General features: G+C 30.0%; 1 protein-coding gene across 1 annotated transcript; it reads left to right on the top strand.

Moving 5' to 3' along the window:
* Window positions 1-1,434: 1,434 nt before the first annotated feature.
* LOC113385527 (inositol hexakisphosphate and diphosphoinositol-pentakisphosphate kinase-like) lies at window positions 1,435-16,964 on the top strand. Its single transcript, XM_026623381.1, has 19 exons — window positions 1,435-1,472; window positions 1,766-1,881; window positions 3,531-3,671; window positions 3,754-3,988; window positions 4,353-4,561; window positions 4,953-5,179; window positions 5,244-5,380; window positions 5,491-5,605; window positions 5,700-5,827; window positions 5,911-6,028; window positions 7,186-7,293; window positions 7,611-7,702; window positions 7,777-7,861; window positions 8,772-8,847; window positions 12,463-13,143; window positions 14,605-14,805; window positions 15,863-16,019; window positions 16,114-16,238; window positions 16,741-16,964. Exons 1-19 carry the CDS (start codon window positions 1,435-1,437, stop codon window positions 16,863-16,865), a joined length of 3,114 nt encoding a protein of 1,037 aa, XP_026479166.1. The 3' UTR covers window positions 16,866-16,964.

The following is a 16,964-nucleotide window of genomic DNA, read 5'->3' as shown; positions in this document are numbered from 1 at the left end:
TATATAATTACTTGGTAATCATCACTTGTTCAAATAGTGACATTTGCAGACACAAATGGAATTGATAAATTTGAACAAAATAGAATGTATTTCTGATTAAATATAAACAATTATAAAAATAAAGTTAAATGAAATTTAGTTTGTTGACTAAGTTCCCTGCAATTTTTAAAAGCTCACCGTGTCATGTATTATATTATATTATAGTTCATGAAATTAATCTGAAGACGAAGTCAGAGAAATTTTATATCTGAAAATTATAAATGATGATTATTTTACTTAAATGATTTAAGTTATTCACTAACTTTGAGAAGCTTATTTTTACCTTCCATAAGGAGAAGTTTATGTTTCCTCGACGTTTCAAGCCATTCTGAATCGAATGAGACCAAATTTGTAAAAAGTATGTATGTGTGTATGTGAACAGATTTTTTGCCGTAAATTGACGTTTTCTCAAAAACGGCTGGACCAATTTCAAAAATTTTAAAGCCATTCGATGTATCTGGATTATATAGGACTAGTGTTTATTAATTTTGCGCGACGATCAGCCCCGTTTCTTTGTAAATCGCAGAAAAGTGAACAATTTTTCGTCCACGTTTTAGCCCGCAATCTGAATCGATTTTGAAAATTCAAAAACTGTTCGAAAGATATTGGTTGAGAATCGTGCTGATTAGTCCTTACGTAAAGATCGGCCAGGCCGTTTTCTTGTAACGAAGTGTTAAATTTTTTTTGCGTTTTGTGTGACGATCTGCCAAGCCGTTTTTTTGTAATTTGGAAAAAAGTGTTAAACTTTTCCTCCATATTTTAGCTTATATTACCGAGTCGATTTTCAAAAACCAAAAACTCTTCGAAAGATGTTAGTTGGGAATGATACTGATCAGTTTTCTTGTAATTAACTGTTGAAAAAAAATTAAGCTGATTTTAATGGAACTTTTTTTGGCGATATATATCATGGTCTTATAGAATTTACTAAAATATTATAGCCTTACGACAAGTAGTTTAATTTTAAAAATTCATCAAAGTTTGAGAAAATGAGTAGTTTATTTGATGTTTGTTAAAATTAAAACTAGACGATTTACTTGGTATAATGATAGAGTACTTGGTCTTAATGAACATATTAAACCATTAAAGTTCTACGGAAACTGGTTCAATTATAAAAATTGTTGATTTTTGAAAATTTTCTTTTAGAAAATACTCCGAGTTAACGTATTCGTTCGTTTTCAATTACTAGGTGTAATAAATCCACTCGGAATACTTTTAATCACTTATACAATAATTTATATTTTATTGATTAAGTCGATTATTTACTCATATCGGGAAGTTCATGTAACTTGCCTCAAGGCAAAATACCAATACCCACTAGTTATTTGTGTGAGAATGATATATAATTTAGAAACTAAAAACCGTATATGTTCTTCCAGAATAAACACTCAACTCATAATGTGTGTCAATTTATATGAACAAAAGATTAAGCTTTTGTTTGTATTTTAGATTCTATCAGAGATACTATAATACTTGAATCTGAGAGATTTTAAAAGGAAATCAAACGATAAATTGGTATTTTTTATGATCACTTATTCATTTTGTAACGATGATTTGTATATACCTACTATTTTTTATAAGGACGTGGAGCAAGTCTTCAAAGATAACTGTATGGATATTTCTTGCTATTAAATACTTTTTAATATTTATTTTCTACGATTATGCTTATAATTTGGTTTAACAGTATAATCAAAGTAACACTATTTATTTATACTTTATTCTTTTACAGGTACGGTCATTTTTCTGGCATAAATCGTAAAGTTCAAATGAAATACCAACCTCGTGGACGTCCCAGAGGATCAAGTTCAGATGATGGTAACAGTTCATCACACACTAACAGCACGAGTATGAAGTTTTTGCTTTGCTTATTTTATATCATTTATGATATATTTATTATGTTTCTTATTTTCTTTGTAATTTTATGTTTGCAATAGAAAAATTAATGAATGCACCTTTAATTGTAAAAGTACTTCTAAGATTTCAGCTTCGACATAATCGGTAATATAAAAAATAATGTGATCGAAATATTTATTGAAGCAACTTTTGAATTGTTGGATTTGTAACACGGTTGGTTCCATACTTAAACTATTCAAGCAATACATTATTTTGCTGGCATAAACTACCAACAGCATATTTACAATGGGAATAATAATACTTACTGATTATTCGGGTAACATTATGTAAGATACCAGTCAGTAGTTTTTATCCTTTTATTTGAAAATTAAACTGTAACATATTTTTGTTGGACCTTTTAAGTGTAATCTTATCTGCCGAATATGTTATAATTAATCATTTTTACGATATAGGTATTTAACAATAAATTTCGATAAACAAATTGAGTGCTACTTTTCATAATTTATTATTACATTAAATAATTATCACCATTAAACATTCTGATCAACCCGAAGGATTTGATCTTTTTTCCGAAATTATAGTTAATCTAATCAAATTCTGGAAATCGTATTTATTGAACTCGAAAATTTTGAATCAATTAATGCTGCATGGCATTGTGTCTTGTTGAGTAAAATGCTGGCACTTTTCGTATCGCAATTTAAATGCTTTGAAATTTTCGAAAACTTTGAAAAATAAGATTTGTGAGAATTTTAAAATTTTTATTATATAATATTAATTCTAAAATAATTTGAAAATTTATTTTCGTAACATTCGCACTGCATAGCCATTTTAGTATTAGTAGCGAAATATCAAAGCGCGTTCGCGCCGCTCTGCTGTCTACCTATTATTAGTCATTGTAAATCTTGGTACAGAACTTATAGAAGTATAAACAAAATTTGTTTTTTATAATCTCTATAAAATATCGTATTAACCTGCCCTCCAAAAAATCAGTTTTTCATTTTGTCAATACAAGTAAAATGTTTTTTTTTAAATCATTGAAATTCATCCGTTCTCTTAAAAATTGATTTATCATTTTTGGCACATTTTGCCCCGTATATTTGAAACGGCTATACGTGCATTTAGCCAAAAACTAATCAACACGTCTCCTTATGAATAGAAATTGAATGTTTTTTGAATCATACAAATCGGTTGATCCGTATTCTTGATATCGTCGACGAAAAACTGTATTCACATACACTTCTGTAGAATTTATTTTCAAAGTATGATTTTACACATTTCTGCAAGATTTAGTTTGCAAACATTATCCCTTTCATCACGCTCATAAATGATATAGTCATTATCATAACATGAATTTAATAATATTAGGCATGGCATTGAGTCAATTATTCAATTTTTTATTACTTATTTTGATTTTTAATGAAATCAATTTCACATATAATGACCAGATTAAACCCTATATAGTATGACAATGACCAGTATAACTGATCGTTATACTTCACAGTTTTTTGGTACCAAAAACTTTAATAATATAATTCTAATACAATAATGTTAATTTTTAATTTTAATGATAATAGTATGTTTTATTCTCTGTTATATTTCTTTTTTAGTATTTCTTATTAAATTATAAATATATTATCTAGCCGGAGAACCTAAAGAACCATCTCTGGTTCTAATATTGAAATGGGGCGGCGAATTAACTCCTGCTGGTAGAATACAGGCAGAAGAGCTTGGACGGATGTTCCGGTGCATGTATCCAGGAGGGCAGAGCAGGCAACTGAACGGTGATTAGTTTCCCAAATAATATGGTTTCTTTTCTCCAAAAAAATTTATTCAACACTATTATACAAATATATTTTACAAAAGGTGAATCCGGTGGAGCTCAAGGTTTAGGACTATTACGTTTGCATTCCACATTCCGGCATGATTTGAAGATATACGCTTCTGATGAAGGACGAGTTCAGATGACCGCAGCTGCTTTTGCGAAAGGTTTACTAGCCCTGGAAGGCGAACTCACACCAATATTAGTTCAGATGGTGAAGAGTGCAAACACAAATGGTTTATTGGATAATGATTGTGATTCTAGTAAATACCAGAATATGTGAGTAAGAATTATTAGTTTGCTAATTCATCAAATAAATATTTTTTTAAATTATTTTGTTTGTTTAAATGTGGTTTCAAAATTGTGATAAGTCAAGTGTGTAAGAATGATGTGACGGGTTTTCTAAAAACATACTTAGTACATATTCTTAAAATGTATTAATTTTAAGTAATTAAAGATTACTTTCTAATGTTCGATAATATTTGTACAAAAATATTTTTTAATCAACACGAGTTTCAAACATTTTTAGCTGCTCAAATATTACTCAATATTCGATTTAATTTTTATAACATTGTAATATATTAGTTACAGAAAATTTTCATAACATTGTAATATATTAGTTTTTGATTAACCATTCTTTCAGTGCGAAATCTCGACTTCATGAACTAATGCAGCAGGATCGAGAGTTCACAGTCGAAGATCGAATGCGCATCAATCCAGGAAATGCCTTGAGTATTAACCAGGCTTTAGATTTTGTCAAGAATCCTGTGAAGTGCTGTGCACATGTTCAGAAGCTTATACAGCAACTTATAGAAATTGTACAACTTAAGAAAGACGATATAAAAACCAAAGGTATTATACATGTATAATACATTTATTATATTATTTATTATAAATGAAGTTTATAACAACAAACAATCGCGTTTGGTTGTATACTTTGTACTTGAAACCAGTCATTGTATAATCATTGTAGACTTGGATAAATGTAATTAAAGCATAATTATTGATAATTTTAATATTATAGAAATTAATGAAAATTTCGAAAAGAATATTTCGAAGATATTAAATAATATTTACTCACATATAAAATATGGGTTTGACGATTGAATAGATAATTATCTATTCATAGAGAAGCTCTACGAAAAATAAAATTATAATATTTGTTATTATTAAGAAATTTATATATGTTATTAATGCGAAAACATTTGTTATTCAGTCATACATTTATTATGCATTATTATAGATGCAAATTTATATCACGGTGAAACATGGGAACTAATGGGTAGAAGATGGGGCAAAATTGAAAAAGACTTTTGCCAGAAAAATAAAACTTTTGATATTTCGAAAATTCCTGATATATATGACTGCATTAAATATGATCTACAACATAATCAGCACACTCTGCAGTTTGAACAAGCTGAAGAATTATATACCTATTCAAAATATTTGGCAGACATCGTTATACCACAGGTAATATCGATGGGCTCTCTTTTTCCATATATTCAACTACTTTTTTTTTTTATTTGATTTACAGGAATATGGATTAACGATGCAAGAAAAGCTTACAATTGGCCAAGGAATCTGCACACCCTTACTGAAAAAAATCCGCGCAGATTTACAAAGAAATATAGAAGAAACAGGCGACGAAACTGTTAATAGACTAAATCCCAGGTGAGCATAAATAAACATTTATTAAGTTAATAATTGAAAAGCACACAATACATTGGATATTATTTCATTTGAGTGCTTATTTTTGATTAATTTATTTTAAATGACTACAGATATAGTCATGGTGTCTCTAGTCCTGGTCGTCATGTTAGAACTAGATTATACTTCACAAGTGAGAGTCATGTTCACTCCTTGTTAACTGTACTAAGACATGGAGGATTGCTCGATGTGAGTTCATTATACAGCATTATAAATTAAATTGCATTTAATATTTACCTGTTCATTTGTGTTATTTTAATCACTTCTATAATTTAATTTTCAGGTATTATGCGACGAGCAGTGGCGTAGAGCAATGGAATATGTATCAATGGTTTCTGAATTAAACTATATGGCGCAAATCGTCGTGATGCTTTATGAAGATCCTACCAAGGAATTGTTCTCTGAAGAGAGGTAAAGAAGCTAATCATTGACATTATAATAAAGTTATTAAAATATTTTGTTTTTCAATGAATTTTTAATTTATATGTTTTTAGGTTCCATGTGGAGCTGCACTTTAGCCCTGGTGTAAATTGTTGTGTTCAGAAAAATTTACCACCTGGCCCTGGATTTAGACCACACAGCAGAAATGATTCTGTGACTAGTAGGACAACGGTTTGTTGGTTTTAAGTATATATAGTTAAACTAAAAGTTATAAATAATAACTAAAAGTTATTTAAGGGGGTTGTTCTTTTTTTTATTTTTCTTTGTTTCGGTTTTGAGATTTTTTTGATATTATGAAAGATAAAACCCTTAGAATCATTAAAAAAAAAAAATCATCTCAATATCTATTTTTTTGACGAAGTTATAGATATATATATCTCTATATGTATGATCCTCTGAAAGCGTTTTTTTATCGCTCCGCGAGCTATTGTATGCCAGATTCCTCTTTTTCATTATAATACCTCATGCACATGACCTTTTTAATGTGTCAGCATCTTTGAACACCATGGTGTATTTAGTACATTAAATTAAATGGTGTATTCAGTACATTATATTAAGAACTTTAAATACGTTTTTCTCAAATTGACTTTTTTCAATGCGGTGCCACAAATTAAACAAAAACTACAAGTCGGATCGACTTGCATTTTTTTTTAATTTGTTCACCACTGCAATACCGAGTCCCCCTACCTCAAACAACTTGATAACATTACGCAAAAAAATTTTGCGAAGCTTCTCGCCCCAAAAAAGGCCTTTTTTGACACTTTTTTTTTTTGAAATAGCTGCCATTTTTTTCCTTCTTGCTTTTTTTCTTTTATTTTGGTAGGGGGACTGGAAACAAACTTCTTCTTCAACGTAATTTCTTTTTTTTTTTGTTTCGGGCGATGCGCAACGGATTTATCTGTGGCACCGCAAAAGAGATCGATTTTGCAAGACCGACTTTGGCGCCCCCTGGTTAAAAAATGACGGCGCAAAAAGAAAAGAAAAAGAAAGAAGAAGAATCACGTAATATTCTATGATTTTGTAATTTTTGTTTAAAAAAAACCGCATGTCTCTATGATAAATACATTTCGAGAAAAAACAAAAACAAATACCTTGCATTTTTTGTAACGAAAAAAGAACAACCCCCTTAAGAGAAATAAAACTCATCACTATCTGGTGTAGAATGTCCATTTTTGCGATTTTTTAGGTTTATCAGGTTTCAATTGAAGGTTGAGCAGTATTATTTCTAACTTATCATACCGCGCTATTTTTTTAATGGCGCAGTATTACTTTGCTGTATATATTAAATATAAGATATTTTGTTCTTTTGTAACAAATTTCATGTTTAGAGCGGCGATGAGGAGGCTCCATCTAGAATTGAAGAAGAGGCAGAAGTTGCCATGGATGAAGATAATTCTAATACTGGATCGATAACTACATCTAATGCATCTACAGTTGTAAGTTAACTGAATAAGATAAAAGAATATATGATTCTGATACGTAAACATATTTTCTCTTAGTAAGCTAAAAGTCATAAGCTTTTATGCAATAATTGACAAAGATAAAGAAAATATTAAAAACGAATGAATTTATCCATCTGATTGATTATTAAACTTAAACAAAAATTCATTCAGTTTATATTTTTTAATAATACTTTTTATATAAATTAATAAGTCTCAATATTTTTTACTACACATATGCTAACCATTATCGTTTCATATTTTATATTTTTAATATACAGATATGAGCTAACAAATATATTTTTTTTTTTTAGAAGGACGTCATGATGGATGTTGATTCAACAAGAGCCGATATGGCTTTGCACAAGCCAAGAGTACATACCATATCAGAACCAATTGCTATTGGGTCAGTTTATGAAGAAATTTATAATCAACAAATATTTTACATTTTATATTTTATTTATTTTTTATCATCTATAGGAATTGTCATACTGTTAGTGGCCATGAAGCTTCTGATCTTGCAAAATTATTGAGTGCTGAGCTATCAAATCAGCAGCAAAAGCAGGTATTTTTTAAATTTAAATTATTTGCAAATTATAATATTTTTTATTGTTTTATATAAATAAAATAAAACATATTTTCTTTATAATACTAAATACCCTGAAAATAATTTTGTTATATAATAATAAATTACATTTATGAATGAATCGTTAACTTTTAACATATTTTGTACTTAAGTTTTACATATAGAGTGTTATCACTTTTAAATAAAAAACATACATACAGTTACATAAAAAATATTACAAAATAATTAAAATTTTCAAAAATTAAATAATTGAAGTACTACATTTGAAACTAGGCGTAAGTGGCATTTTAAAATTCATTCGATAATTCATTCATTCATTCGTAATTTAATAAGTACTATCGTTGGTTAGTTTTGCGCAACGACGATTAAGGCTCTACGACGAATCGTTTAATTTGAAAAATTTATTATGCAATTTTTTTTGTTTTACCCAAAAATCCTGGATTGATTTTGAAAATTCAAAAACTATTCAAAGGATATCATTTGGAAATTTTGCTGATTAGTTGATTAGCTGGTGATTGACAAAGACCTGCCAGGCCATGTTTGTATAATAATAGAGTATCTCGTGTTAAAAGATTATAGACCTACGAAAGGTGGTTCTATTATAAAAATTAATTAAAATTTGAATGAATCGCTTTTAGAAATCACTCCGTGCGTATTCGTTTATCATTAATTTGTAATAAAATCGATAAAGATTATTTACAAATGTTGGGATTTTTTATGCAACTTAAAGAAAATGCCAATTGCAACTATTTTCTCTTTGCCTCTTAAATAGCGGATTAGAATTTTGAGTATACGCATAGAATACGTAAATGTGCATATCAAATATCTATTCATGAAATCTCTTCGATTTTTATATAATGATTTACTATAATTTTGTTTTTAAAATCAGCCCCATGGTTCGAATCGTGCAATGAGTCCGGAATGTGCAATGCGGGCTAAGAGTTACGACCACCACAGGCATGAGGGTAAGTTTTCTTCTAAATCGATTTTTCTTTTGTTTTTATAACATTGCCAATACTTCTTAAAAATATTATTTTTGCGATCAAAGCAGTATTATATATAATATGAAAATCTTGTTATGGCAGTATAAAATCTATTATTACTTGCACATATTTATATTTATATGCAATGCGTTATCATATATTTATCGCAAAAACGCTAAATATATCACGAAATGACAAGATTAGAATGTTTTTTTATAAAACATATATCTTATTATTACAAAGATTTTTCTTTACGCATAAAATAATAATATACTAAAATTACTAATTAGTTTAGCAAATAATAAAATAATAGTAAACAATTGATTATTTTTTGTAATGTTTTGTTTATTTGCATATTTGATTCGGAGCTCACGGCATTGGCGCTGATTCACATAACTCTGATTTGCAATTAACTAAATTTCAATTCCAATCATGTATAAAAACAAAATGTTTTTTGAACCTTCCGTTTCATGCGCGCGGACTCTCAGTCCGCACGAAGAACAAATTTTGGCGTAATTTTTAATGCACCGTCTTCAAAAGTCTCTTGTAAATGTTCTTTTACATGTTCAGCTTGCCTTAATAACAATGTAGATGAAGTATAAATAATTACTAATACCTCTTTTTATTTGAAAAGTTGAAAAACTTAAGGTTGAATAAACAAAAAAACAGACAGTTCGACGCGTGTAGTCTTGTTACAAATATTCACGTTAAAAATAGCGGAAGGTTAAATATTATTTAGAGTTTTTATTAAAAATGAATTTATATAACTCAATACTTTATATAGTTATTATTATTGAAGAGAAATTTAGTTTATTGCAAGTGGAATAAATAATATAGCTCATCTGTATCGTTATAATTTGTGTAACTGTCGATTTTGCATAACGATGTCTTTTGTACTATTAAAACCAACAAATAATATCCGTAATTAAATTCCTTAGTATCATGTGCAAATTATGTAAACGTATATTTGTCTTTATTTGTTACATGCAGAATAATGATTTAATTAAAATTTAATTATGATTAATTTGTTGGTATATTAATAGTGCATCAAACATCGTCAATCATTCCACTCCCGCTATACAAAATGTCTTGCAAATTCCTAAGATTATATAAAAATATTTTATTCTGTTAGAAATAATATACATACTATATTATTATTTTATTTTTATAACACATATAAATAAATTTTTTTAGACAGCTAGTTTTGGCAATATATTCTGATTATAATAAAACTGTAGTTCTTGAAAAGAGATGTAAAAATATACTTGAAAGTAATATTTCTTGCAGTCATTTTATTTAATTATTCAAAGTTTGCTAAAACTAAATGAATACTACATGAAGCGTCCAAGATTAATTTGACTTTCATAGTTGCCTTTGTGTGAATTCTGAAGAACAGCACATCATGTGCATTTTTAACATTTGTATCATTGTAAATGCGATAGAAACATCATTAGCAAGTATTTAAATAATAGTTAATTGGTTTGTCAGCTACTGTTAATAAATTCGTGATCAATTTTACATTTCATAAATATATAGTTCTAAACTAAATTAGTCATTGAAATATGTTAAATGGTTCGGTTTCCTCATTTTATATATAGCATGATCATTAGTTAGTTCAAATCACATTTCGTAATTACACTGTAATAATAAAGAATAATTTCGGTTAATAATGATATAATAGTTCTAAAAACGTATGAAATTTGTGAGACATTTTGTGATTTTTGCTTTCCTATCTTGAAATCCTCCTAACTCCTTTATATACAAAATCAACTTTTGGTCGTTGATCTTACTTCTGATACCAAACTTCAGTACCATTTCTGCTGTTTTTGTTGGTTTGTCTTGGTTGCACTATAATATAACTCTGACAAAATGTGTTGCCAAAATTATCTGCACATATATGAGTTTGGTAATTAACGTATTACGTTTTCTTTTAATTATTATTTATTATGAAAAAGACTGGCATCTCGTACTAATATATTGTTACACACTGACCAATTAAATGTCGTTTTATTATAGCCAAATATACAGCAATGAAGCATTAAGGCTAATTAAAGATATTTAAAATTTACGGTTGCGTTATTAGCAACTTTGTCTGTTGTATTAACAATTTTGATACTAAAAAGGTTTTCTAATGTGAAAATAAGCGGCATTTTTAAACATGCATGATTTTTCATAACAATTTATTCTAAAAATTTAATATTTCTAAATTTTGAATAAAAATCAATAAATATACTCTATCAATTTTATCCTAAAAATTCTATGTCAACAACTATATATAATGTATACTTCAAAAGTTATTACACTTTGTACTGTGGCATTTCATAAGGTATATCATTTTTTAATAATGCGTTCTGATCACTATGTCGTGGCATATTATTTATAAAAAAGAATCAATTATGTATAAGCGAAGAGCTACTGAACCTTATGAATAACGGTGTTTCTGTAGGGCTGAAAATTTTTATACTGACCATTCTTAGCATGCTAAGTACAAAAATCATCGACTGGCAGGTTTCAGCCCGGCACATCAACTTTAATCGTTCAAACTTAAAATCTTTATACGATTTTATTTATTTATTGAGAAGTTGAATAAACGATTTGCCAGGCGGTTTCAACCTGCCTGGCGTGTCGAAAGTTCACTTTTATGAGCAAAACGATTATGCATTATAATAAGCTTAAAGCTTAAAATTTATATATTTGTTTGTCTAAGGAGTCTATGCGATTTTAAAAAAGTATGTGTAATGCCAGGCAATTCTGGACTGCAAAAGCCCTTACCTGGCGAAGAAAAATATGCTATGGCGGGAGTGCAAATAATCTATTAAGATACCGTAAAAATTCATATCATAGATGTAAATTTTATTTGGATAAAATTAATTTTTAAATTATGGTCAAAATTGATTTAATTTGCTTGTGCAAGTTGAAATCGTCTGACAATTTCTTTTATGAACTTCTTCCCAATGCATCAATAAAATCGAATAATAATTTGAAGCTTATAGGAATTTTCAGATTTTTGTAAGTATTTTCAAATTCCTGTGGGATTTTGATGTGCAGCGCTAAAATCTTTCAGACGATGGTTTTCGTACTGACAATGAGCAATGCTAAGAATATCAGCACAAATATTTTTAGTTTTTCAGACACGTCATTATTCAAAAGGTTCATGTTATTAGTAGCTCTTGATCCCGTGTGTGAATATCTAATAAAAGAAAAAGAAAAAATCCGCATGAAGATACTAAATAAATAAGATTTGAGAAAAACAAATATTTGCAAGTTTTAATTTATAGTCATTAGCTAAATTTTACCAATTATATTGTGAAGTTACTTTGTTAATAAAAATTGAGATATGTAATAAAATGATAATTTTAAAGCGTTCTTCGAATAAAATAAGTTTATATTCTATCAAGTTTGTATTAAAAAGCCATATTTGCCGCTTTCATTAAATTCTTTACATTGATGAAACATCTGCTTAATCTAAAGTTGCTTCAGGTGGATGCGGGCGTACGATTTTCGAGCAATATTAATTTTTGTTTATTTTTCTTCTTTCATATATGCACTACGCACTTACTTTCTTGGTACTTTGCACTATTCCTACTATATCCCTAGATAATCCTTTACCACAAATTCAAGAAGATGACGTAGCCTTTTCGAGTCCTATTTATGACAACATTCTTGAGTGTAGCAACACCCAGAAATGTGACGACACATTCAAAAGCGCTAGTGCTCCTCAATGTGGTGATGGCGCTATGAGCACCAGCGTTTCAGAGTGTGTAAACATTTCAAAAATTGGCAACACCATTACGTTTAATGATACAGAAGATAGAGTTCCTTCAATTAGTCCTTTACGAGCGCAACGTTCCTTATCGGATCCACTAGTCACGCCCTCGCAATATCCATTACCCTCAAATGTCACTACGATTATTCCAATTTTAAATCAAGCTACCAACAACAGCAATAAAGTCCATGCCTCCTCCTCCCGTCACCATCATTCCTACCATCATTCGACAAACAAACATGCGTCACGTTTACAAACGTTAGACGTTACTGGCGATGCGGCAACGTCGGTCGCTTCGACGTCCCGTCGGTCGCCAAGACGGTCGCAGCGACACAGTATTGCGGGACAGATGAGCTACTTCAAGATGTTAGGTTTCGGTTTCGGCAAGAAAATGGCCTCCACTGGTGGAACTGCAGCAGCTGCGGGAGGTTTGTTCAGCACAGCTGTGATTAGCGGAAGTTCGTCGGCGCCAAATCTGAGAGATATGATTGCTAGTACGGCTTCGCCATCTGGTAAGATAATAGATTAAAATGTTATTTTATTAATCACATTTATCGAATTGCCATTTAAATAACTAGTTGAAAGTGGCATTTTGCCTTAAGGCAAGTTACATGAACTTCCCGAAATGTATAATAATTGACTTAATCAATCAAAACAGATTTAAATATTTAGATAAAATTTTCAACTGTTTATTTCGGAAATAAAATTTTCGCTTTCACAAATTTTTAAAAATAAAGTTTTCGCTTTTATTTTAAACATCGCTATTTCCTTTTGATATCTCTCAAATACATTTAAATTGTCTGTATTTATATTAATTATAGTGCACAGACACGTGTTCTAAAATTGTAGCTTATTATCCCAAATTATAATCTTCTTCTTCTATATATATAAAAATAAGTCGGGTTTTCCTTCCTGACGAAATAACTCTAGAACGCACGAACCGATTTCGACAATTTTGCATTCGTTGGAAAGGTCTTGGGCTCCGCAAGGTTTATAGCTAAGAAGATTAGTGGTGCATGGCATCGTGCCCTAATGCAAATTGCTGGAACTTCATGCACCGTAATTAAATATTCGAGTAATGACATTAGTGAGAATTATCAGAATTATGCTTCGTTAAGTCAACGAGCAATTCTTGCCGCAAAGAATAATGATGTACACGCACTGAATTTCACCATTCAATCAAAAATTGCTGGCGATTTGGTGACATACCAATAATTCCGACTGGTTTTTTGTTTGACTTCAAACAATTGCAATTTCCAGTTCGCGTTCGCAATAACAAGTCGCAAGGCCAATCGCTTAGTGTTTGCGGGATAAATTTCAAATAGATTATTTAGAAAATCATTGTTTTTCACATGGGCAGTTATACGTTCCCTGTTCACGAGTTGGAAAACCATCCGCTTTGTTTGTGTTAACGTCAGACCAAAAAACAAAAAATGTGGTTTACCAAAGAGCACTTCAATGAAACGGATAATTGGCGGATTCACTTTCATTTACTTAAAGAAGTTCAACTAAAAAACACTTCATTTTTGTAATCGAAATAAATTCATTACTGTTGTGCAATAAAATCAAATTTTTCCTTTTCAAATATAAAACAAACAAAAAATTTCTTCATTTTTCTCACGAAACCATCTGGTGGCGAAACGGAGTTCGTCGGGTTTGCTAGTTTTTTATAAATTTCATTTTATTTATTATTCTTTTTAATGGTGACGTTTAGATTTTTTTAACTTTTTTTTCTATATTCACCTATGAACATATGTATTTTGATCTATACATACGAATGAAACGGGATATCATTAGTGATGTGAGTTTGAGACTTTGCGTTTGCATGGCAACTATAATCTATTAAAATAAGATTTGAAAATATTCAATTAAAACAATATTTACTTTGTTTACTATAATGATCTTATATTATCTACTATGTCCATGTATACATTTTACTATAATGATTTTATATTATTTTACAGCATTAGAAGGTTTTGGAGGCGTTCCGCCTATCCGACCTTTGGAGACTTTACATAATGCTTTATCTTTGCGCCAGTTGGATAGGTTTCTGCAGCGTGTTACGGGTTCAAATCAGGCCCCGAGAACGCCATCGCAAACTGCTTCGGGAACACCAACTTTAGCCGCATGTACACGTGATGACCGAGGTGAAATATCACCAGGAAATAACAGTCGTAAGGGTTTACTCATTATTTAATACTTTAAATGTTTAAACTAGCAGTGCATGACAAAGTGTCGACATCCCTCCCTTCTTTTCTGGTGCGGCTGTCAACACACTGTCGACGGTCCCATATCTATTTTAAATCTATCCCGAAATAGTCAGCATAGTACAGTGTTCTCAACCTGGGGGTAATTACCCCCGCAGGGGTAAAACGGAGATTCTAAAGTGGTAACAAGGGATGGCACGAAATAGTATTAAAATATCAATAAACAAAATAATAGTGGGGTAAACAAAATAAAGGAAAGTCCTATGTTTGTGCTACAAGTGGACGAGTCTACAGATGTTGTTTCGTGTTCACAATTATTGATGTTTACACGATACTCTAAAAATGACGATGTAAAGGAGGAATATTTGTTCTGCAAGTCTTTATCCACTACTACCCGCGGCGAAGACGTATTTCAAACGCTAAAAGAGTTTATTGAGGAAAATGGCCTGATACACCATTTCGCTTTGGCTGTGAATGGAGTTGAATAATAAACATATTTTCGTTCAAATTTGTGTGGTTTTAATTATTTTAAATTAGCTAGGGGTAGTGACATTGAAAAGGTTGGGAACCACTGGCATAGTAGAAGCAACCAATTCCTACCCATACCGCAGTCAACGTGTGAAAGCAAATTGCTGGAAATTTCCGTACCATACTGTAATTAAACATTCGAGAAATAAAAATAATTAATAATCAATAAATAAATAATAAGAATTAATAACAGTTTTTTCTAAATATTTTCGAATAATTATTATAAATACTTGTGATGATATTGATGATTCGTATTTTATAGGTCTAATGATCTAATGATGTATTGACCATTTTTGACCAAGAAATGGTAATTTTTTAATCTTTTTTAAACTTCCTAAAAATGTTATCAGTCTTAAATTAAATTGTTTTTTTTTTAAACATTCTAGTTGGATATTCCATTCTCTCAAAAACTGCTATTTTTTGCTGGTTGAGCACTCGTAGTTGTAATATTATAAATAACTATCTATACTCTAATATGGTTATTGTTGTATTTGAGGATCATCAAACTGGAACGGTGCTTCAGGGGCATCTAGCATATGCAGTTCAATTTGTCCAGCAAGCACAGAATCTAGTGGCGGACCATCTTCACCCAATGGACCTTCCGATTACTATTCTAGAGGAAGCAGTGATTTGTCTGCTATAAGTAGTGATGGGTAAGTAATTTTATCATTAGAAATTAGTTTCATCTCTGTGCACATTTGGAGGACAGAGAATTTGGAAAATTCTGTTTTCAAACTAATATTTTAGGTATATGGCACTAACTACTGCTCCATCCATATCCGGTTTATTTCCTGCTGTCGGTGGTGACTTAGGTAACGTAGGACTACGTCTGGATGGCAATACCTGTCCAACTCCAGATGCTCCTCTAGCTGGTTAGTAACTAGACATTTTTTCTTTTTTTGATGGTTTGATGGTTTGACGTCTTGAAGATGTGAAATTTTTGCTCCTTTTTATCATTTTCAAACTTTGTCTAGAATAATGTTGATGAGTTGTTAAATATATTTTGGATTTAATATATTTGGATTTGGTATAGTTTTAACATACTGGAAATAATTATATCATTTGATTATTATATAGCCATACAAAATCACCCCCTATCTGGTATTTAAATGATGTATCCAAAAGATCATTTCAATCTCGCAGTTTAAAAATTATTATAATTCCATATTTAAACAAAACTATCAACGAGATTTGCCCTTTTTGCCCATTACTTCCTCATTAATTGTGATAAATATTTTTATTAAAATGGTCTACTAACACAATAGAAAAAGTTTTATTTGTTATATTGCCTACATAACCAATTTGTTTTTTATGCCATTGTTTTCCATTGTTTCCGTATATTTTATTTTTCGATCTTCTATTCTTTATCAATAGTTGGTGAAGACAGTGGGGATTTAACACCAGTCTCAACCGGGTCAGAATGGGAGTTCAATACAAATGATACAACAATGACTACAGACACAGACATTCCACTTTCTACTGACCTTAAAAATGAATAATTGAAATTTTAGAAAATTGTTGTTTTTTTAGAAAATGGTGATTTGTGTAACAATTTTCAACTGCCATTTTTAGATCAGGGTAATGTACGCTTATGTTTG

Source organism: Ctenocephalides felis, unplaced genomic scaffold (assembly GCF_003426905.1).
Source record: "Ctenocephalides felis isolate EL2017-DRISC unplaced genomic scaffold, ASM342690v1 CF-g0.4_SCAFFOLD_03571, whole genome shotgun sequence".
Taxonomy (NCBI): Eukaryota; Metazoa; Arthropoda; class Insecta; order Siphonaptera; family Pulicidae; genus Ctenocephalides; species Ctenocephalides felis.
Note: the sequence above shows the minus strand (reverse complement) of the source record. Positions and strands in the feature narration are given on the sequence as shown.